This window comes from Pseudochaenichthys georgianus, chromosome 21 (assembly GCF_902827115.2).
Source record: "Pseudochaenichthys georgianus chromosome 21, fPseGeo1.2, whole genome shotgun sequence".
Taxonomy (NCBI): Eukaryota; Metazoa; Chordata; class Actinopteri; order Perciformes; family Channichthyidae; genus Pseudochaenichthys; species Pseudochaenichthys georgianus.
Window position 1 is genome coordinate 8942860 of NC_047523.1, and position 23509 is coordinate 8966368.

At 39.8% G+C, this 23509-nt stretch overlaps 1 protein-coding gene across 2 annotated transcripts; it reads right to left on the bottom strand.

The window, feature by feature from the left end:
• Positions 1-6809: 6809 nt before the first annotated feature.
• On the bottom strand, positions 6810-22501 carry LOC117466254 (protein FAM171B-like). 2 transcript variants are annotated; one of them, XM_034109399.1, is made up of 9 exons: positions 22186-22501; positions 13670-13903; positions 12473-12565; positions 12142-12300; positions 11777-11950; positions 10214-10330; positions 9208-9331; positions 9062-9109; positions 6810-8663 (listed from the first exon to the last, which is right to left on the bottom strand). In XM_034109399.1, the coding sequence occupies exons 1-9, from the start codon at positions 22358-22360 to the stop codon at positions 7781-7783; spliced, it is 2007 nt and encodes a 668-aa protein (XP_033965290.1). In that variant the 5' UTR covers positions 22361-22501; the 3' UTR covers positions 6810-7780. The 2 variants fall into 2 exon arrangements, with proteins under 2 accessions (XP_033965290.1, XP_033965292.1); XM_034109401.1 differs by lacking the exon at positions 9062-9109.
• Positions 22502-23509: the final 1008 nt, after the last annotated feature.

Below are 23509 nucleotides of genomic sequence, written 5' to 3' on the forward strand. Positions count from 1 at the left end.
CACTGTAAGAAGGCGGACCCGCCAGCAGCATCAGTTTCCCGGACACGCGAGATGGGTCTGTCTGCAGACCGCAGCAAGGAGGCGTTTCCTATAGGGGCGTTTCCTAACTTTTTTTATCCAGCTGCTTTTATAAATCCTCGCAGAAGAAGTCATTGTTCTAGTGATGGGAATTCCGGCTCTTCTTGCTGAGCCGATCATTTGGCTCACCAAGAAGAGCCGGCTCTTTCGGCTCCCAAAGGGCTCTTCAGTTTACCACATATTATACCTTTTAATTAAATCAAATGTAGCGCTGTTTTGACTAATTATTTATATGTGTACACATATATCACTTAAATTATTCAAGACATCCTTTGTACTAAAGTATTCAAAAGTAAAAATTACATGTTTAATATAAATTATTTGCTGTGGCCAATTGTTTTCATTGCATTTACAGACCCGTGTAACAGGGTTTCCGCTAGGATTTTTTCTCGCTGGTCAAATGTCCGGGCAGAATTTATTTTACCGGACTAATTTGACCGGTCATATTTCAATAATAATAAGAGTTGTGTAGCAGAGTTTCCGTTAGCAGGTAATCACCGGACTATGAGCAGATATGCTTCAGTTTAAAACTCAGTTCACGGGCTCATTTTTATATTGCTTCAGTTTATAATCGTAACAGATCGAAAAATTCAGATTCATTTTTCAATAAATGATTCCACAAACAACAAACAACATAATTATTACATTCAAACAAACTACTTGTAGTAGATAACGTACATTATTCAGAAGTTTACATCAACTTTGAATAATAACACGGGAGAAACGGATCCTCTCCCTCCCTCCCTCTCTCCCTCCCTCTCTCTCCTGACAGCACGTTAGTTTCTCATGCAGCTCCTGCAGCTCGCTAAACAGAGGGCGGGGCTTCAGGTGCTCATGCAGAGCTGCGTGTCTCGGTCAGACTCAGCAGCTGATCTGATCTCTCTCTCGCTCCGGTTACACTTGCGTTTATGTCCATATCGATCAGATCCAGCTCTCCTGATCGGCCTTTATAGAGAGCACCGATCAAACTATTAAGAGTGAATATCGGCCGATAATGACCGGCGGCCGGTCGATCGGAGCCTCCCTAATTATTACCAGACATTTTGACCGTCAGGTTTTGAATTTACCGGTTTTTTATAAATGTTACCAGCTAAAAACCGGTAATTACCGGCTAACGGAAACCCTGCCGTGTAACTCTCTGATACCACCCAATGAATGCATTGACTTGCTTGTAGAACCACGCTACACAAAACAAATGGCAACACCTATAACAACTATTTAAAAAAAGGGGCTACTGTATCAACCTATATAAAGTATATAAATATAGTTTTTCTCCCTGCAGGAGAGGGGAGCGTGCTTTGAGATCAACTGCTAGGCTGCAGCGGGGAGAAGAGGGGGACAAAAAGTAGGAAGAGAAGTAATGGGTCAGAAACCCTCCTTTTTACGCAGCGGTCCAGACATAGACATCATAGCTACGGCGACATAGTTGCCAGTTACTTTTGGCATTAGGGCAGGGATATCTTTCAAGGTTTGACATAATGAATTGTGCTACTTTTAAAGCAAGCAACGATGTTTTCAAATCTGTAATCAAAAAGCTCCTCAAAAACACTATAGAAGCAGTTCCTGCCGTTGTTACGTTAGTTCAAACAGTAACAACGGACTACTTTTCTTAGCGGATGCATGTCAATTTAAATCAATACAAAAAACTATTTTTTAAATCAATAAAATCTTTTTCTAAATCCATAAAAGCATTTAAATTATTATTGGGAGTCATGTCGTTACTTTGTTGAGAATGTGGCCATGTGTGATAAGCGGGATAATGTCCACATTGCACATTGCATAATGTGCCTTCATGCCGATCTAGATCCCTCCGCCAAAACAAAACAAAAAACGTCTCGTTCGCGGGCGAGAGCCGGCTCCCGTCGTTCACTATAGGAAACGCCCCTATAGGAAACGCCCTATAGGAAACGCCTCCTTGCTGCGGTCTGCAGACAGACTCTATTGGATCAACTGGTTGACAGATGTGGAGGCGTGGCCTTCGACTGAAATACACATTTCGATCGCTTCTTCTGTCGTTTACATAATTATTTTGGTATATTTGGCTGGATAGGAACACTTTGATGCACATTCAGTACCAGTGTGTGAGGTTGTGGTTACGATGGCGATATCCGGACGCGAACAGCGAGGACTACAAAAAGAAAAACGAGTTGACATGGGCATGTCTGTTCAAAACATTGCGAGCTCCAATAAATCATTTAAACCAGCTATTGTTGGCAGACTTATTACTGAATATCGTTCTTAATGTGATACCAAGTCCATCTGAGACCTGTGTACACCTTCAGACAGCCTCCAAGTGAAGCACACGTTGTTTACTCACAGTTTGAAAGCAGCGTGGAGAAGTCTTCAGCTGTGATAAACTGTGATCCGCTCGAATAAATCCTTAAAACCAGCTATTGTTGCCCGAATTATCACTGAATATCGTTCCTAATGTGATACCAAGTCCATCTGAGACATGTGTACACCTTCAGACAGCCTCCCAGTGAAGCGTACGTTGTTTACTCAGAGTTTGAAAGCAGCGTGGAGAAGTTTTCAGCTGTGTTAAACTGTGACCCTCTCAGGTAAACTGTGATTCGCCCAGGGAAAATGGGATCCGCCCAGATTAAACTGTGTTACATCTTCTGTGGCTATCTACCAGCGATCATGTTTAATATGAAAGACACACACATACATCCCTTATAAAAACGGCATTCTGCAGCACTCATCCAGATAACATGTGACTGTTAACTCGTTTTGCAAAGATAGCAGCAGAAATGTCATTGCTGCATGTGCAGGGATATTTAGACTTTAAAATGCTGATAGGTCATTAATCTTGGTCTCGGCAAACAATATTAGGAATCTTCTATTCCAACTACATAATATTCAGTGTCCATCGACATGAAAATAACAAAAAAGTTCATGCTGGACTCAAACCCGAGTCCCAACAGCGAAAGTCACTCCAGCCCTGCACGTTATGAGTGCGCCACGGATCAACACGACGCATCGAACCACCACACTACAACATTTTAGATTAACCTTGTTAAAAAGGTGAGCGAATGTATGTACACTTTAAGCCATAATATACATATTATAATATAGTATACTGACTGAGGTCTGTATCAAGCCTCATTAAGACAGATATCCTTGTTTATACAAGTATAAACGGGTATCAAATCGACTCGACATCATATTAATAACGATATATGATACAAATGTAAGACTGACAACACGAATAGTTTGTAAAGGATTTATTGACGTTAGAATTATTAACAAATCACTTATATACTAATAAAGGAATGGCTTATCTAAAGCCAGTTGAGTAGCACTTTAAATGTTTTGGCTCTATGAAACCTGATGTACTTTATGATTATGTTTTCTTCAAGTTTGTATCTTCTTGGTCTTATGCACTTATTGTAAGTCGCTTTAGATAAACGTGTCAGGTAAATGCAATGTCATGTAATGTAATTGACGTGAGTGTTTTGAACACTGTTATTTTTTGATTCTCTGAGAAGTATCGTGTTGATCTGTGGCGCACTCATAACGTGCAGGGCTGGAGTGACTTTCGCTGTTGGGACTCGGGTTTGAGTCCAGCATGAACTTTTTTGTTATTTTCATGTCGATGGACACTGAATATTATGTAGTTGGAATAGAAGATTCCTAATATTGTTTGCCGAGACCAAGATTAATGACCTATCAGCATTTTAAAGTCTAAATATCCCTGCACATGCAGCAATGACATTTCTGCTGCTATCTTTGCAAAACGAGTTAACAGTCACATGTGATCTGGATGAGTGCTGCAGAATGCCGTTTTTATAAGGGATGTATACAGTGTTGTAGTGGGGATTTTTTTACTGGGGGGACGCTATTTTAATTAGGTAATCCCAAACAATGCCACACAAGTGCGCACGCGTGCAGTGCACTCACAAAACGACAGGTCCACGGTATGCTTTGTCCCACTTTTGTTACTATGCAAAAAAAAGACGGCGCTGCGCTCAACACACACACACAGATTCAAAACCATGGACACACTAGCACATAAATTACATAAACAATGTATAGGCCTAAATTGCATAAACTACAGGATTGCAACTAAGCAGACCTCTCTCTCTCTCTCTCAATCTATTTAAAACTCATAACAAACAAACAAAGTTGTCCTGAAATTAACTTATTAAATAAACGAAACGAAAAATATAGCCTATTTATGCAAACAACTGAATCTGGATTTGAAATTAATCTGATTAGGCCTAGTAGCCACATTGCAAATAAACATACAGCGCTGCTTCACACACACACACACACACACACACACACACACACACACACACACACACACACACACACACACACACACACACACACACACACACACACACACACACACACACACACACACACACACACACACACACACACACACACACACACACACACACACACACACACACACACACACACACCTTGTGTTTTGAAGACTGATGAATCCGAAATGGATGAACAAACTTTGCAGCCCAGTTTCCCAGCTTTGCAGTGTATCCACGGGTATGCCTCTTGTTTTCTCCGCCACATCTCCTCCGTCCATGCATCTGGGAAATGTGAGTTTGAGCTAGCTAGGGGAACGTTGCTATAGCTAACATTAACGTTAGTGCTAGCATTATCCACGTCTTTAGGCAGCTCTTCTGATGATGTAGTACTAGTAGCAGCTTCACTTGTAGCTTCGGTGCTGCTAGCCTCTTTCTTCTTGTGAATTATATTCTTTTTAGAAAAGAAGTCAAGTAAAAAACGTTTGCCTGCCATTATAGAGCTTTTTCTTTAGCGTTCTTGAGGGAAAGAGCTGCCGCAAAATCGGCGGGCGGTGAGCTGGCTCTCCCCAGTGGGTGTGTCACTGACACACCCCCAGCTCTCCGCAAGGTCACGAGCGTGATGACAAATCATAATTATTTAAGGAAATCGTTTTTTTTGTATTATAATTACTGTGCAATGTATTATGTTTTTGTCATTATTACAACAAATACATACTTGCAACTGATAACACTGGCAATGATTTTATATTTATTAGACTATTAAAAAAAAGATCATGCTCCAAATAAGTGGGGGTACGGCGTACCCCCGCGTCCAACGCCCACTACACCACTGGATGTATATGTGTGTGTCTTTCATATTAAACATGATCGCTGGTAGATAGCCACAGAAGATGTAACACAGTTTAATCTGGGCGGATCCCATTTTCCCTGGGCGAATCACAGTTTACCTGAGGGGGTCACAGTTTAACACAGCTGAAGACTTCTCCACGCTGCTTTCAAACTCTGAGTAAACAACGTACGCTTCACTGGGAGGCTGTCTGAAGGTGAACACAGGTCTCAGATGGACTTGGTATCACATTAGGAACGATATTCAGTGATAATTCGGGCAACAATAGCTGGTTTTAAGGATTTATTCGAGCGGATCACAGCTTAACACAGCTGAAGACTTCAGCACGCTGCTTTCAAACTGTGAGTAAACAACGTGTGCTTCACTTGGAGGCTGTCTGAAGGTGTACACAGGTCTCAGATGGACTTGGTATCACATTAAGAACGATATTCAGTAATAAGTCTGCCAACAATAGCTGGTTTAAATGATTTATTGGAGCTCGCAATGTTTTGAACAGACATGCCCATGTCAACTCGTTTTTCTTTTTGTAGTCCTCGTTGTTCGTGTCCGGATATCGCCATCGTAACCACAACCTCACACACTGGTACTGAATGTGCATCAAAGTGTTCCTATCCAGCCAAATATACCAAAATAATTATGTAAACGACAGAAGAAGCGATCGAAATGTGTATTTCAGTCGAAGGCCACGCCTCCACATCTGTCAACCAGTTGATCGGGGAACCAGTTAAACCGGAACACCGGCTCCCGTCGTTCACTATAGGAAACGCCCCTATAGGAAACGCCTCCTTGCTGCGGTCTGCAGACAGACTCTATTGAGCAGCAGGGGAAACTTACGCTGCTGGTGGGTCCGCGAATGTCCGTCGAATATCCAACCTAAAACTAAATTCACCGCGGTCTGCTAAAGTAGCTTATCAATTATGGTACTTATTAGAAAGAATTATACGGTGAGGAAATGACGGCTCAATAACTACATACAAAAATCTTCATAATACAAAACATATTCCTCCAAACATATAATAGTAGGACAGAAGACCATTATTGTATGAAGAAGTGATTCTAGTACACTACACATTAAGTTATTGAATATAATAATAACAATTCTCCAAGATTATTTGAAAGCATACTTTTACCAAACTAGCAAGAGACCAGTTGTGTTGGGTCAGGTGCCCTAAACTGTAAGAGTGTGCAGTTATTTAATAACACTTCACCATAATTATCCAGGAGCATATCCCTTCAAAATAAATGTTGTAGTATAAAAAACACATTACCATTATTTGTGTGATGTGATTTGGTAGCACCACACCGCATGACAGAAAATGATGTTATATTTTTGAGACCTTACTACGGTTGTAACGAGACACTATTTGTGTAATGTTTATAATCCAATATGTTTTCAACTTTATCAAAGTCTTATAGTTTCTGAATGATCTCCATTGCAGGTCTTAAGGTTGTTAAATGTGTCATACAAAAAACAAGCTACATAATGCAGATCTCAAACATACATGAACTCAAATCTGGCTATTGCAATATATTATAAGTAACAAAACATAGCTTCACACTGTATTTTTTAAAGTAAACAAATAAAAACACTTGTCACCAAGGTCAGCTTTATTTTATTAAAATACAATGAAATGATTCACCTCATGATGATGTACACAACAAACATGCATACACAAATATGCAAATCAAATACAAATTAAAGAACATTGTTAAAATAACAAGAGTTCAATCATGTTCAGTTAGCCATGGTAGTCCGGCTGTTATTCTGACCTCATTAATCTCAATCACATTGTGTCTCTGTCCCGTTGGAGGCAGATACATAGGGTAATATGCAACTCATCGGTAGGAAATGATCACTGACACTTTGCAAAATGGAGTATACTGGTTAAAGACATTTTACAAGTTTGTACATGTGCAACAGCTTCCACGCACAGAGTGTGGAATCTGATGGGCCTCTAACCCTAAACCTGGATCGACACCTTGCCTTGCCCCACAGATATAGGTGCCAGTATTTCACCTGTCCTATGGGTCCATATCATCTAAATTGATCAGTAATTTAAAAACCTTACTGTGAGAGCCGGTCAAAATAACACAGCTATCTTTTAGTCTTCATGTGTGGCATCGACCTACTGTATACGCTTGGTTCATGTACGCCCTGATAGTTTGGTCATTAGAATAAACCAAGACACACGGGATTGACCCGCACATTCGCCTGTCCTCTTGCCACCTGGAGACCAATATGCAAGGGAACAGAGCATGCGGTAACCCTGGGAGATGTACAAATATTTGGAAAACATGAATCTGTATAAAACAATGTCAAAAGTGGCAAACTCTCGTTTTTCCCACCAAAGCATGCTAATTTCATTAGAAATATCTGCAACTCAAAACATAGACGTCTTTGACACAATGTCAATATTGTCATCTCTTCACTTTCTGATGATGTTTGTTAATTGTTTTAATGTTTTAAATGATACTTCTGCAATGTGAATATCTCATTGCACCTTTAATGTAAAACAATTAGCAATGAGTTAAATAAATGACATGCCATAGCTGTTTGTATGAACTTAGAAAGCTGTTTCTACTGTGGCGGTCCTTGTGTACTGCTGGATGAGCTTTTGATAAAAGTGTTTTTGCGCTCCAGTGGTACAGCCCTCCTTCCAGACGGCTGGTTCAGTTCGCTCATGTCCACTCCTGAGTCTAAGCTGGTTTCTCGACTGTCGGCCGGCCCCCGTCTCCTCTGCTGATCAGACACTGCGTAATGGATCTCAGCTGCAGGTTTGCCCTCCATCGATACAAACCAGGCCCTCGGAGACTGCGCCGATGGGATTTTAGAAAGCTCTCCCAAGGCGGGCACGGAGCGTCTGCTGCCCCGGATCTTATTCAACGTTCCTGGGACCGACGCTGACTCCGTGAGGCTGAAGTGACCGCTGGATGTGTTGGAGGAAGTCGATGCCTCCTCTAGAACCTCAAACTGGTCCTCAGTTTCCACTTCCTGGTTCTGGGTGGCAGAGGAACCTTTTGCCGGGGCCTGGGAGAACTCGTCTTTACTCAGGGGATCTGAAGCGGCCGACTTGCTCCACTGGGCCTGTTCCTCCAAATGGAAGAATGCCGGGGCGTGAAGAATGGCAATGGGCTGGTTGTAGAAGAACAAATTCTCAGCCAGAGAGACGGGAGCCCTGATCTGATCCGTAGGGTCATGCAGACACATCAGATCGTTCAGGTCAGGGTTAAGCTCCACTCCGCCACACTCCACCCGAATGGCCACGGCATTGGGGTTGGCTATGACATTGCCATTGTGCCGATTATCCCCCCTCCCTGTAATGGTTTGGTTCAGTCCATTCTGTGGATGAGAGGAGTCGAGTGAAGCTTCTTCAAATAATTCGTCGTCACATGTGGAGGTGGTTTTGTCTCTTCTCACCGCTGGTAGGATCTTCTTGGTTTTAGGTTCACTGAGCGAACGTCTGCAGACAATACAAAATGTGTTGAGTCTTATTCAGTGCCAGGCTAATGATAGTAAGAACTTTATCCATACATTCTACATGATTACATAGTGCAAATATAAAATGTTCACTCAATTGGGCAAATATAGATTTGACTAATATTGAAGGGGTTTTAAAGGAGTACACCACGGAACATGATGGGTAACACTTACATTGACGTGAACATAACTAATAAGTGGTAAATTAGTAGTTAATTCAACTTCATTTTAAAGTTATATAAAGTACAATTTACATTGATAAAATATAAGCTATAATTTGTAATTTTAACATGAATTACAGTTGTATATGCAACAAAACTACAATATGTGTTTACTAAAAACTACAATACTATTCAGAACCATGAAAACAAATGTTCTTACCTAGAGGATAGAGATATATTTTGATATATGTGTTGCCCTCCCAGTGAGCTGGTGAGATATTTTGTATTTGTTTTACATATTTATATCTAATCAAAATCACAATTTATAGTATTCATGGAGGAGTATGAGTTGAATGTTTCTTTTACCTGCGATTACATAATAACCCAACCAGAAGACAGATGATAATAACAAGCATCCCTCCCAGGACAACCATCAGGAGAGATGAATGGTTTAAGATGAAGTCAATGGGGATGGCAAGTCCAAAGAAACCTAAAGCATAAAAATGGTCAGAAGAATAAGTTTGGCTGAAAAATATAAAACATATGTACATGCAATAATAAATAAAAATGAATACGCTCAGTATTCCATCCAAACCAAAGAAAAACTGGGTTCTAAAAAGCGTTTGCCAGGGAATATCTTTCTTAGTTTCTTAAATGTCATTTTCCAAAAGCTGGGGGAAAAAATACCATCAAAAAGATAATTAAATAAGATATTTATTTTTTTATAGCAATGCCAAGTCATTTTGTTCTAAACAAAATGATCATAAATATGTTTTTAATGCCGGTTTATGAATAAAAAAAACGAGAACAACATAAAGCTCTGAAAAAAATGAAGAGACCACTGTTTCTCTGGTTTTACTATTGATAGGTATATGTTTGAGTAAAATGAATTATTTTTTAAATTGATTACCTAAACTACTGACTCTGTGTCAGTGTTGGAATGCAACAGACACTGGAATGTAAAGCCATACATGTAGAGATTGCGATTTTAGACACATTTGAAGTAGTCTCTTAATTGTTTCTTGAGCTGTATTGTGCAAATATAACCTTCCTACTAACTCTACATGTTGCAAAGATGGAAACAAAAATGCACTTGAAATATTATCCTGGCATAAAACAGGAGAGAAAACTATTTAGATTCAACTTGAAATAGTTTGAGCAGTTTTTCTCATCTCTCAAGGCTTTCATATGTTCCAGGCCCATTTGAAATGATTATAGTATATGTTTGTCAAAATGATCACTTCATAAATTAACACAACTATGTACAATGTATTACCATTACACTGCCATACAGCTAACTGCCAAAGATGGTAGCATCAGTAACACTTGAGACACTTGACATAAGCTTCCGATCGTTAGCGTCAGCACTTGCCTCTATTGGGTGATAAAGGCGCAGCGATCCAGTGACCCAGGTGAGGAGCAGTGAATGTCCACACGAGCTTCCCCTCCACTGACACCACTGTCCCCAGCCCCTTCCTCATCCATCCACCTAGAGATCAACAACAAGACAAACACTCGTTTGTATAAATCTTTCTTCAATTACCCACAAACAACAACATCCTGTTAGATGTTCAAGTAAATCAGCTTATTCCTTTCCAAAGACATTGAAGGTTAATGAGAAGGCAACATAAAGGAAAACACTTTGGTTCACCCAAAATTAGATTGTTTTTAGAAACAGATTGATTGTACACTTTTCACTTGACAAAAAGATGGCAAAGATGGCAACAAATACATATTTCAGTAAAAAATGTAATACAAATGCACCGGGTTCTACACATGAGGCTCCAACTGTATTCTCTCTATAGTGGCGGCACCAGATTTACAGTATATACAGTATAACAAATTAAATAAAGGACAGTAAATTGAGTTTAAAACATGTAAGTTCTATATTTGAATTTCATAAGTTGACATCTTCTTACAAAGATGACTATAAACGGTTTGCTCAAGCCTTTCTTTTTGATAGATGTCGATTCCGGCCAACTGAATGACTTTGCAAAGTCAACAAATGTGTTGAAAAGTCATTCATTCCAATTTGGAACTTGCCAGGGAGTGTGAGAACACAGAAGGTACATGAGTTGTTGTACCCAAGAGATCAGCATCTTACGATGTTCATCAACTGTTTTGCACTTGGATTGTCATCAATTGTGAACATTTTCAGACTACACTAGTACTTCTTGAGATCAAAGTAGGCTATATTTTGCCCGTGATATAAAAAGAGTTTTAGTAATGGTGCATGTCTGTTAATGACTGTATACAGTACAGTGTATGGCCTACAGAGATGTGGAAATACTACCAAGCTACGTCTCTCTGTGCTGCCCAGGGCTGGGTCAGTAATATTTCAAATTGCTTGCGATGCTAACTTCCGGGTCGGCCTCCAAAAATAGGACCTCGCTGCACTGTTCTATTAACACTAGAACCGCCAACGGGTAAATTTTACCCGCAGCTGTTTTTTTATTGTATGTAACTTTTTTTCAATAAAATATTAAAGTCTCCCAGTCCGTGACTTTTCCTGAAAGTGTGTTATGTAACACCCTGTGTTGTTAAAAATTGTCAATATGAAGTCAGATTGAAAAAATCGCCAAAAAAATGGATATTTATACCTATTTCCGCCAGCGGGTAATATTTACCTCAAGAAATGCAGCGCTCCTCGCGCTATTGATTTTGCGATCAAAATGATCAAAATACTACGGAGGGAAGATATTTTCATTTGGAGGGGAAGCTCGCGAGTGTGTGTGTATGTGTATACGTGTGTGTGTTTGTGTATTTTTGCGTTTGTGTGTATTGTGTTTGTTTCCCAGAGAAAACCCTCACGAGAAACACCGGCTGTTGTTGTGCCTGCTACTTGCTACATGTCCAAGTAGAGGCCATACAATAAACCTTACTTCATCTCCTTACTTAATAAAAATGGGCTAGTCTGATTGTGATTTCAACTTACCAGTAGTCCGGTTAAAGAACCAGGCCGGAACCACCTCGGAGGTCTGGAGTCCGCGGCTGTCAGGAATGCTGAGGCTGATCTGAATGCCCCCCCCCCTCACATGTAACTCAGTGTCTCCTGAGAAGAGCTGCACACTGACAGCTGCCACCGGACTCAACTCCAAACCAACGTATCCTTAACAACAGAGTAGGTGATGCTTGAGAAGGATTGAAATAGTCTTGAATAAAATAAACACATACATATACGAAGTGTTTATTCACACATAAACGCCTTAGATACATGATTCCGGTTGACATGGTTATTGTTTAAATCTGATTATTTAAGCCTCAGATGAAAAATGAATGTTTTTTCAAAATGTTGTCTACCTGATTTAGTGCTCATGATGCCCAGAGTGTTCTGGAAGCCAGCCTCCTCTGCCGGCAGCTTTGGGACGGTCAGGTAGGCTCTGACAGCCGTGGCATTACTGCTGTCGCTCAGATTCAGAAGGCTCTTGGGAAACTGGACAACGGGCTTTGAAGAAGCATCTGCAAATGAAGGGAAAACATGATCAATTACAGCTTGAAAATGTAAATAATTTGTAGTGCAGCTGTCTTTGGCTAGTTGAATATGTCCCTTTTAATCAATGCTTGCACTGAGAATCAAATACAGAAAAATAATGAGCAAGAAATAAAGTGACTTTAACAATATATACATTACCAGATGTTTTGCCAGTGATCAGGACGGAATCATCATAGAGCCAGATGTCCCCCTGGTTCAGACCAAGCAGTGACATGGTCAAGGAGGAAAATACTGCAGAAATGTTCAAAATAGAGGAAAAATACACAATTAGCAAAAAGCACTTCAATGTGATGCACAAAGTGTCCACTAGATGGCAGTGTGATATGTTTTTCTATCAAGCTTTACACAAAAGCAAGCTTATATCATCTTTGACCATAAAAACAATGGATCATGATTTAGTTATTTTCTGTCATTAGAAAAGCATAACAGATGGCAGAGGGGCAACAGAAGACGACACACATTCCAGATGTGCACAGGTTATATAATGATCCCAGGTGTTTCGCTTGGGTGCTCTGCCTAATATGGTGTGAAATGCAGAGGTGAGGCTAAACTTGGTATTGCAACAACAACAATGAAAATCACAAGGATGTAAAGCTTATACCTCATGTCAAATTCGTTTTTTACATGACCTGATAAAAGAAGGAAAATATACTATCCATCCTTTTTTGTGTTTACGGATCCACCGACAGGTACATGTGACTTTTGTGTCCAATAAACCAGCCTGCTTTTCGCAAAAGACATTCAAAGAGAAACACATTTTCTTCCAGACTAGGTTTCTCTTGAATTGACACATGTACTTTTCTAAAGAAGTCTGGGGGAAAAGGATGTTTTGGTGGAAAGATTGGTGAAGCAAACACAGGACTTCTGCTATTTAAATGATGTAACAATAGTTCAAGTTTAAGCCAGTCATGTTCTTTTCTCAAACCTGTTTTTTTAAAAACCAAACTGTTTTGTTACGTTTATGTTTAACGTTGACCATTGGTTTAATACTGCAACCATAATATAGCAGAAAATACATATTCCTGTAAATGCAATTGAGAATGCAGTTTAGTTGTATAGGAATGTTCCATCGTAGGAGACAGGGTTCAGTAAACACACACAAGTGTAGTTATATAATTGTTCAGAGGGGGAAATTATGTAATTGGATGGGTTTGACCTCAACAGGCAGAGCGCAAAGAGAAATAAACTGTCATGATGAAGTGTACTGTAGCCAGTGAATTGAAAACATTTCCTCTATTCTGGGCAGTCTAAAAGTACTCCCCTTGATGGTGAGAGCCCAGGATGATGCTCCATAAAGCTCATTATCTGTGGTGATTCAAACATGAGATATCTTACTTGGCATCGGGTCGGTTTTACACGGCAGCAGTGTGCAGATATAGCCATCCTTACTGGCCACAAGTGTGATTGTTGTCCCAGTTTGGTAAGGAACGTGAAGCAGAACGCTGCCGCCCCCCCCAGTGAGGGCAGTGGTGAACAGGGTGTAGTTGATGTAGACCTCCACCAGCGCCTGGCTCAGGGACTCACGACTCAGCACGTTGTTCACCTGGACCTTCAGGTTAAAAGCAGGATCTGGGGGGGGGGGGAATAAAGATCAGGTTAAGAAAATAACTGGGTGGTTGGGGCAAGATAACTGATTCTATACAAATGTATTTACAATTGAGCAAGAACCTTGATACTTATTCAAGTTGCACATTATCGACATGGTGTTTTTTAACCATAATATCTTACAATATGATGTAGTCCACTTTAACACTACACATGCTCTCAAAACTGATTATTATTTAGTCCACCCCCTTTATGCAGTGTGACTGTGTACCTTAACACTTTAACAGAATGGAGTTGGCTGCATTTGCAATGAACCTAGACAGGACCTTATTGGCACCAACAAAACGAGAAGTAATTTGCAGAATCCCTCGAGGTTATGAATCGATTATTCCCAGTTTAATTTACAGAGGTGGACACAAAAACCAAATGTTAAAAATGGCCATTAACAAGACAATGTTAAGTTACATCAGCATGCAGACGGGTAACTAAAGTACATATTTCCAATAGCAGGGGTCTGCAACCTTTTTGACCAAAAGAGCCATTTCGCTTATTTTTCCAAATCATTTTTTTGTCTGGAGCCGCAACACATATTTCATAGTTTTTTATTGTTATATCAGACAAAAACTACAGTTTTTTGCATTTATTATGCTATTTATTACATGATATAAAACTGTTAACCTCTAATAAGAAACAAATAACTCTTATAAGGAGAATTAAAAATAATACACAGGCCTACTTTAAAATAAATTAAACACAGCACTTGGGGAGTCCTCTGCACATTTGAAGGGAAAACAAATATTATTAAAATGGGCCCACTTTGAAATAAATAAAACATATAGCTGCACCCTAAAAAGAGTTAAAGGTAGGATAGGTAAGAATGGAGAAACCAGCTCGAGTGCGCTAGAATTTGAAAATACACAACCTCTTCCTTCAGACTTCCTCACAGAGCCCCTCATCCAACACACACGAACGCGCACATGACCAATGAGGGCAGTGGGCACGAGATACATTTGTGCACAGACGGAAGGCTGACAGGCAGGCAGGCCATCCAGTTATTTTAACCGGGCTGAGGCAGATGATTGGTCGTGCTTTTTACAGCGCTACGGCTTCCACAGATTAATTTTTGTATGTATTTATTGTCAAAGCATTTAATATATTCATTGCTATCGGGACGTTAAGAGCATTCCATGGAATATAACAAAAAGTGTTTTCTGAAATAAATTACATACCCCATTGAATTATGACTGACGATCGTCAGCTGGCTTCCTCTCCCTCGTAAAGGCTGCAGCACCACCGTTGACAACTTCTCTCTACATATCAGACATACCGGTAAACCAGCATCGTTTGCTGTGGAAGCAGATAACTCTGTCCACGCAGAATTAAATCCTGTGTTCCTCCGGTACTTTTCTTTGATTTATCCATAGTTCGCTCATCGAGCCGGGGGTCAGGTTATTCACCTCCAAGAAAAGGCGCTCGCGCGGGACCGGAGCAGGATGTGACGCATATTTTAGTTGACCTAATTAAAACCGTTTTGTTTTTTATTTATGTGTCACAGTATCACCTCAAAATACAAGATACGAAACATTTTCAACCATGCAACAACATATAAATAGTCCTACAAATACTTTTATTTTATTTCCTTCTTATTTTTGTCTAAACTCAAGGGAGCCAGAGCAGAGGGCTTAAAGGGCCGCATGCGGCCCGTGGGCCGCGGGTCGCCAACCCCTGATGTGATTCCAATTCTGCAGCCCTAATCATTATATGTTTTCAAGTGGTTCCCTGATAATCTGATTCTAATGTAGATGTGTCACCTTAACCACAAGCCCAATTAGTCACTCACACAGTGCAGCAACTCCCAATAGTGAGTCCCATGGCCATTTGAATCAATAGTGGCCATGTATACACTTCCCCAACGTTGATCAATGCATAAGGGTATCAGTTATTAAACAGTGAGAAACCTGCAACTTCACTGACTTTCCACTTACAACAAGCCTTGATAACGGCGTACCTTGCAGCCGATTATTTAACTGCTAATGCAAGAATTTTGACGGATTATGTAAAGTTGAAACATGTGCTTGTTTAATGCATTAAACAGAAATCAATTTGGAAATAGAAGGATGGTTTATTAGAACAGAGTGTATATAAAGAAACTATCAGAAAATAACAAAAACGTCAGTGATCTCAATGAAATGTTTTCTTTTTTTAACTGAGTCTTTTGGTCTCCTTGATTTTATAAAATAATATAAAATGACTGCATTTAAAAAGGGGGTATCAAATTTAAGTTGAAATTATTTATATTATAAATGAAAAAGTTGTTACAATATCAGTCATGTCATTTTAATAGGTTATATGGTTTGTTAATCTTTCTACATGTTTGGGGAAATGATTCCATTAGCTTCTCCTAGCAGCAGGACATAATGAGCGGATAGCTGGTGACCACAGAGGAGCCTTTAGCAGCTGAAGAGACAAACATTTATATCCGGACATTGTGAGTCAATATTGGATTTGTGTCAGGTTACTCTAATGAATGCTAATGTGGAGCTGTAAATAGGTGTGTAACTTGTATCTCCTTCTGCTGCCCTTAAGTGGCCAAAAAGTCAATTAATGCAACTTTAAATGTCATTTTATTTTATGTGCAGGTTTGGCATTCCTAACACCTGCATTCATGAGTTCATAGCATAGAACTAGCTTAAAACAGCTCAATAATGACAACAAACTAAATACAAATAAAGCGCACTCAGAGGCCACATGCTGTATTTCACAATGCATGAAATAATGCATGTGAATGCTATTTTTTCTTCCTCGCCCCATTAGAATTGAGCCAGTCATTTTCTGTAATCCTGCTCCCAAACATCAGCTTACAAAGCCGAAAACATAACCTCATATTTTGATGTAAAAAAGGTGTATATCAAAGACTAGTTCAATCTGGAACAAAGGCCCCATAACAACTGCTCGTAAAGTAACTGAACACTGCTTCATAGAAACTCCTCCGTACTGAGAGTACTTTTTAGAGGTGCAAATCTCTGCCAGCACCAAACTATCTTCCTTCACCTACTGCCCTGCTATATATATTCTCTACTGAAATGTACTGCTCCAATACAGTGTGGCCCGGAAAATGAGTTTTGGAGCCATACATCTCAGCAGCCAGCTCATCATCCAGCCTCCACAGTTACAGAAGTTATTTAGTGCTAGCTAGATAAAAAGGTCCTTATTGCACACTTGATCACTAACTAAATGCTGAAACATTGCTAAAGCAGCAATTGTACTGGTCATAATGTCATAAAGAACTCTCAAATGGGGACAATTTGACAATTACAGTAGGTGTTTTTTGGTCTGATTGCTCATTATATAGCTGCTAAAAGACCTGCAATAGCTTCATTGAAGACTAATGAAGCCAGGCTGTATGCTACTAGCAATATTTGAGAAAGTGCCAAAACCAGATCATCCTGTATTATTACCCCATAACAATTCCCTTTGATCAGGAGCAGACAGATGCCTGAAGCTGCCAGGAGGGCCTTTATTTTCAGCCACAATATGAAACACTACATTTGGCAGTGTTAGTGTCCGCCCACTGGGATACATACACCAGTGCAGATGGACATGAGGATGCTTGTTTTGGAAGAGTCATCTTGATGTGTGTCTATGGCCAAACATAACAGAAGGGGGTCACTAAATCAGAAGTGGAGGTGTTTCGTGCCAGATTACTATAATCTCCCCATTTGGCGAACTGAACCATGGCACAAAGAGGTTTATGAAGTGGATTGAAATGGGCTGCTCAAGGCTGCCGAGCAGATGACAAATAGATCCCACGTTGTGTGTGATTTGGCTTGAACACTGTTATTATTGGGCAAATGACAGCACTCATCCAGTAAAGAAAATGCATAACTCCAGAGATAGCAAACCCTTTGTTAGATAACCCTTGCTATGTCAAACGACAAATGACAGAGCTACGTGACCCAGAAATGAAGGCGGTAAATAAGAGAACGGCAAGCTGTTATGAATCAAAAACACAATTATTTGTGGCTTAACGCATTGTAATTTGCATTGGCTGACTTATAGCGTTACATATTATCTTGACAACACAATTAGGATGAACAGGGACAAGCACAACCATGTTGACCAGTCAGTTCTGTGAGACAACCAGTCAGCGTAAACAGATGGTCCAACAGGGACTTATCTCTGCTGACCCCCCACCTACCCCACATACATGCATGTTTGTGTGTTGGAATTAGGCCATACATTCCACTGATGGAGACAAACACAAGAGAACCCTTTGATATGTGGGCCACCAGGCCTCAAGCACGAGTCAGCAATATCTAATCAAACTGACAAAAGATGCTTAGGGTGTCAGCGACAGAGGGGTGTCAAGAAGATGTAATGTCTGAGCAACCAGCAGTCCTGTTAGGGTAGTTACAATCCTCCACTGGGGGAACTTATTCAATCTTAAAGTCTGTCTCCAAATGTAAAGGGCAACAATGAAGATGTTAATCTCAGCATGGGAGAACTGACCATCTGGTTCCAGAAAATAGGTGTTTTTTAGCCTGTTTTAGGGGAGGGAGTCAAATAGTGATGCTTGGGTAGTGGCTACTGGTACCTTGGATGGTTATTGGCTAATGGTTACACAAGCCAAACAAATCGTTATGACATCATAAAGTGGCACAAATCTGATCAGCTCATTTTCAGACAGGTTTTTATATAAATGGATCAGGAGAAAAAGTGAGGTAATCTTTGTTGCTGAAACGTTCAGAATCTCTTTACACAGAGGGGACACATGTTTATGTTTAAAAGACATGAACAACAGCAACTAATTGCTACAACATAACTGTGACTGTTTACAGAGTGTTAACTATTACTGTTTCCTTAGCTAACCATGAGCAACAACCTTAAAAATAAATAAAAACAACTCACGTGCCTTGTTTGCTACCGTCAACAGACTAACTAACCCCCCAGTGTCGATAGCCTCAGAATTTCTATCCACCAGGGCCTGCAATGATTTTGCCTCCTTCTTCACTGACAAAATCATGCAAATTAGACAGGCAGTCAGTGCCACTGTATCAGGTACAGCAAATGTACTGTCCCTGTGTTCACCTAAAGCCAATCCAGACATCATGACACAATTCCGTCTGATAAATGCTAAAGACCTAGAAGACATTATTCAACATCTGAAATCCTCCTCCTGTAGCCTCGACATCATCCCGACAGGATTTTTCCAAACCGTTTTTTCATTGCTTGGCCTCAGATATACTTCACATAGTAAACAAGTCTCTTCAATCAGGTGTATTTCCACAGGCCCTGAAAACTGCAATAATTAAACTGCTCCTAAAAAAGCATAACCTAGACGCAACCATAATGAATAACTACAGGCCAATATCAAACCTTCCCTTTTTAAGCAAATTGATTGAAAAAGCTGTTTTTCAACAGTTGAGTACTTGTTGTGTTTTTAACTGACGGTTTTGATGTGTTTCAGTCGGGCTTTAGACCTAACCACAGCACTGATACTTCACTTGTTATGGTCTCAAATGACATCCATTTGAACACAGACAGTGGCAGAATATCAGTGTTAGTATTATTAGATCTCAGCGCTGCCTTTGATACTGTTGACCACAACATATGCTAGACCGTCTTGAAAACTGGGTGGGAGTTTCAGCAACAGCTCTAAACTGGTTTCGCTCCTACTTGAAGGACAGAACAAACGTTGTCTCAATAAGCAATTACAAATCAACCCTGATAAATATGTCATGCGGGGTTCCTCAAGGCTCCATCTTAGGACCTTTGTTTTTTAATATTTATATGCTACCGATGGCTCAAATGATTAAAAACAGTGATCTAAGCCAGTGATTCTCAAACTTTTTTCAATAATGTACCCCCTTTCAATGCAGCCAAGTACCCCCTGATCAGCGCAAAAACTATTTGTTTGGGGAAAAAGCCTATATAAACAGGTACAGTGCAGTGCTGCACCATCAGTGTCTGATTTATTAAAACAACAACATTGTAACTGAGAAACACTTAAATGCTACATTTCAAATGTTTACAATCCATCACTAAATTCATTGCAAACCAATTTTAACATCATGCAATATTAACACTAAGACGACATTAGTTGCATTGAACTGATCTTTTTAATAAGTTGTACTTACAATTTTGTGAGAAACATGGGCTTGTGCTTCACTGAGGATCTTTGTCATTCTGACAGGGAGGCTAACTGCAGTTATTACACTTCGTGTTTTGAAATATGTGTAACTCTGTTCATATAAAACCCACACTGCTTAAACTTCGTTACCTTTCCTAAAATTTGTATATTTATCTTTTTTTTTTTTTCATTAACATCAAATAAATCTCACGTGCCCCCTGCAGTACTCCAACGTACCCCTAGGGGTCTGCGTACCCCCTTTTGAGAACCACTGATCTAAGCTATCACATCTATGCAGACACCCAGATTTATTTTAAAATTACACCGGGAGACTACTCTCCGATTAGAACACTGAGCAAGTGCATTGAGCACATCACTGACTGGATGACTCAGAACTGTCTCCAATTGAACAAACAAAAAACTGAGATCATTGTTCTTGGAGCAAAGAAGGACCGATTAAAAGTAATCACAGAGCTTCAGTCGGCAGACTACAAAGTAACTCACAAAGCAAGAAATCTGAGTGTAGTGATGGACTCAGACCTGAATTGTAACAGTCACATTACAACAGTTATTAGGTCTGCATACTACCACCTGAAGAATATATCAAGGATTAAAAAACTAATGTCGCAACAGGATTTACAAAAACTTGTCCATGCTTTTATTTTTAGTAGACTGGACTACTGCAATAGTGTATTCACAGAGCTCACTAAAAAATCGATCAGAAAGCTGCAGCTGATTCAGAATGCTGCCCAGAATACCCAGGAGTCTCAGGTCTTCTGGGTCGGGTCTGCTCTCTGTTCTGAGAATAACCACTAAACATGGAAAAGCAGCTTTTAGTTATTATGCCCCAACAATCTGGAACAAACTACCCAAATCGTGCACATCCGCTGAAACAGTTCTGATTTTCAAATCCAGACTAAAAACGCATTTGCCGCTGCTTTTAATTGAGCTGGTCATACTCACACTACAGTATGCCTTTTAGTCTGTACCTGCTGTGTTTATTTATTTATTTTATTTCATTATCTTTGCTTTTTATGCCTGTTTTTAAATGCCATTTAATAATGTATTTATGCTGTATTTGTTCTTAAATGTCCTTTTTTTTATGTTGTAAAGCAATTTGAATCGCCACGTGCTGAAAAGTGCTATATAAATTGCATTGCCTTGCCTGCCTTGCCTTGCCTTAACCTCAACTTTCATTTCATTTAATCGTTTATTTGAATAGGGACAATGCACATTAATGAACACTTAAGACAAATAATGCTACAGTGGGACAACAGCATGCTTGGGTGCATTTCCAAGTGCTTCAGTCAACAACACAGACTAGGAGGATCATGTGATGACGGATGGTAATATACTCCCACAGCAGCATGAATTAGTCATGAATCAGTTGATGAAAAAGGGTCACAAATCGCTCTTTCTGTCCTCTCCGCCACTCAGCTGTGAACAAGAACATTGTCATGACAAGTGCATGCATCTGTGTGTGACTGATAAACACAGAGAGATGCACTCTGTGGGGGGGGGGGGGGGGGGGGGCAGGGGGGTTTTCTTCTTTGAAAATCACAAAAGCACATAAATTGAATAACTTGAAAAAGGGATGAACTTGCTGGAGAGAAGAATGAGTCTGCTGACATTTGATTTGATTAAAATGATAATGCAGTTAGTAACATTATGGGCCTTCTGTCTTGCTTTTTGAACACCCAAAACAAAATGTACTTTTATAAGTAGCCTTTTTGTGCTTTTGTGAAAATGTTCCCAATAATTTACGATGTTAATATTGTGATAATATTGCAAATGCACATTGTTAACTTGGTAGTGATGCTGCAGATAAATAGGAACAGATGGACAAACCGTTAGTCATGAGGGGACAGCAGCAAACTCCCACGCCACTTATTAGGCTACTCATGATCAGAGGATATGCAAGTAAATCCTGGCACAGATGGTCTGATCCGACTAAATAAAGGATATGTATACTAAAATATATTATAAAAACACGGTATGGTGATGGGTGATGAAGTCTAAATAACAACTAATGGCAGAATTCGACATACATCCTTATCCTGCTGAAATGTTATGTATTCCAAGCTCTAATGACACACATCAAGCACAATAGCGAAACACGTTCAATTTTACACCGATAAGATTGCGGTGATGGCGACACAGTGAAGCCCACACAGACCTGACAGCGGGAGCAGCACTTGTTGGTTCTGAAAAGCCTCTTGTTTCATGTGATCCCGGTCTGACAAGTTGCCGTCATTGATATGCAGAGGATGTCCAGGCGGAGTGAACGCTCCCTGCGCGTTCCCATCTTCGCATAGGATCAGCGCAGAAAACACACACATCCACAGACGCATGGCTCTGCCTCTGGAGAAGAGAAGTGTTGATGGAGGTCACCGATGACTCACAAATCCAGTTCATCCAGTTAGAATCTATACGTTGTGGAGGAACAGAGATGAGCAGTGTGCCGCCATCCTAACCTCTACGCTGTCAGAGCAGCGAGGCCCCGCCCCTTTAAGCTGCTTCCATGGAGATCCGCTTTAACCAGATATTATCATGATGACTGATGATTTATCGACAATAACACACAAGCGAATACAGATATGGTTTTTAAGGTAGATCCTTGTTTTATTTAAAAAATAAAAATAACACAATGTATGATTATATAAAGAAGTAATGATTATGAAGAATATTTAAAGTGTTAGGATCATATGTATTTACAATAAATACTAGTGTTTAGAAACTGGCTTTTATTTTAACTTTATATTTTATTTTGATTTCAGATTTCTATATTTTCAATATGTAATTGTTGATTGGACTGTTATTATTACTTCTTTATTTAATTGTGTGGTGGCATGTTGTCTTTTTCTGAAGAACTTTCTGAAATGTTTGTTTTGAAATTTGCTATGTAGCCTTTTTATGCAACTTTAAATGAGAATAAAAAATGTTTTGTAATTTTGTCTCAGCGTTTTTGCAGGTTTCCTTGAGAAATGTAGTATTGTTGTTATTTATTTTGTCAAGAAAAACACTAATCAATCAACCAACCAATCAATAAAACGTTATTTATACAGCACTGTTCATACACAAAAGGAAACATAAAATGCTTCACAAATACTACAAAAACAATCTTTTTTTTGTTGTGTAATATTTTGTTAAACACTTACATTAACTGATGTTCCCCACTAGGTGGTGACAATGTAACGTCAGTTCCCAGTACACCGTTATCATACCATAACCGTAGTGACGTGACCTAATTCACATACTGATTGAAGCTGATATTTAACCTGCAAGTCTGGCCTCTAGGAACATGACCTGCACATAAAGATGTACTTGTAAGATCAGTAGTGGTAGTTGTTCTCTTCAGCCTACTGGTCTGAGGCTGGCTGACCTTGGACCCCATGACATCACAAAACCCAGCCAGCCTCAGATCAGGTGCACCTTCACTCAGAAAGTTACCACTGACACAATTCTAACTAAAGAAAACATAATAACAGATTGTCAACAGT

What these genes read in the sequence shown, in the direction of transcription:
- LOC117466254 (XM_034109399.1), bottom strand. Translation starts at nt 22,360, where the DNA reads ATGCGTCTGTGGATGTGTGTGTTTTCTGCGCTGATCCTATGCGAAGAT. An exon ending in GATCACTGGCAAAACATCTG is followed by an intron (nt 12,301 to 12,472) that starts GTAATGTATATA and finishes CTTCATTTGCAG; the next exon opens with ATGCTTCTTCAAAGCCCGTT. An exon ending in CATCATGAGCACTAAATCAG is followed by an intron (nt 11,951 to 12,141) that starts GTAGACAACATT and finishes TCTGTTGTTAAG; the next exon opens with GATACGTTGGTTTGGAGTTG.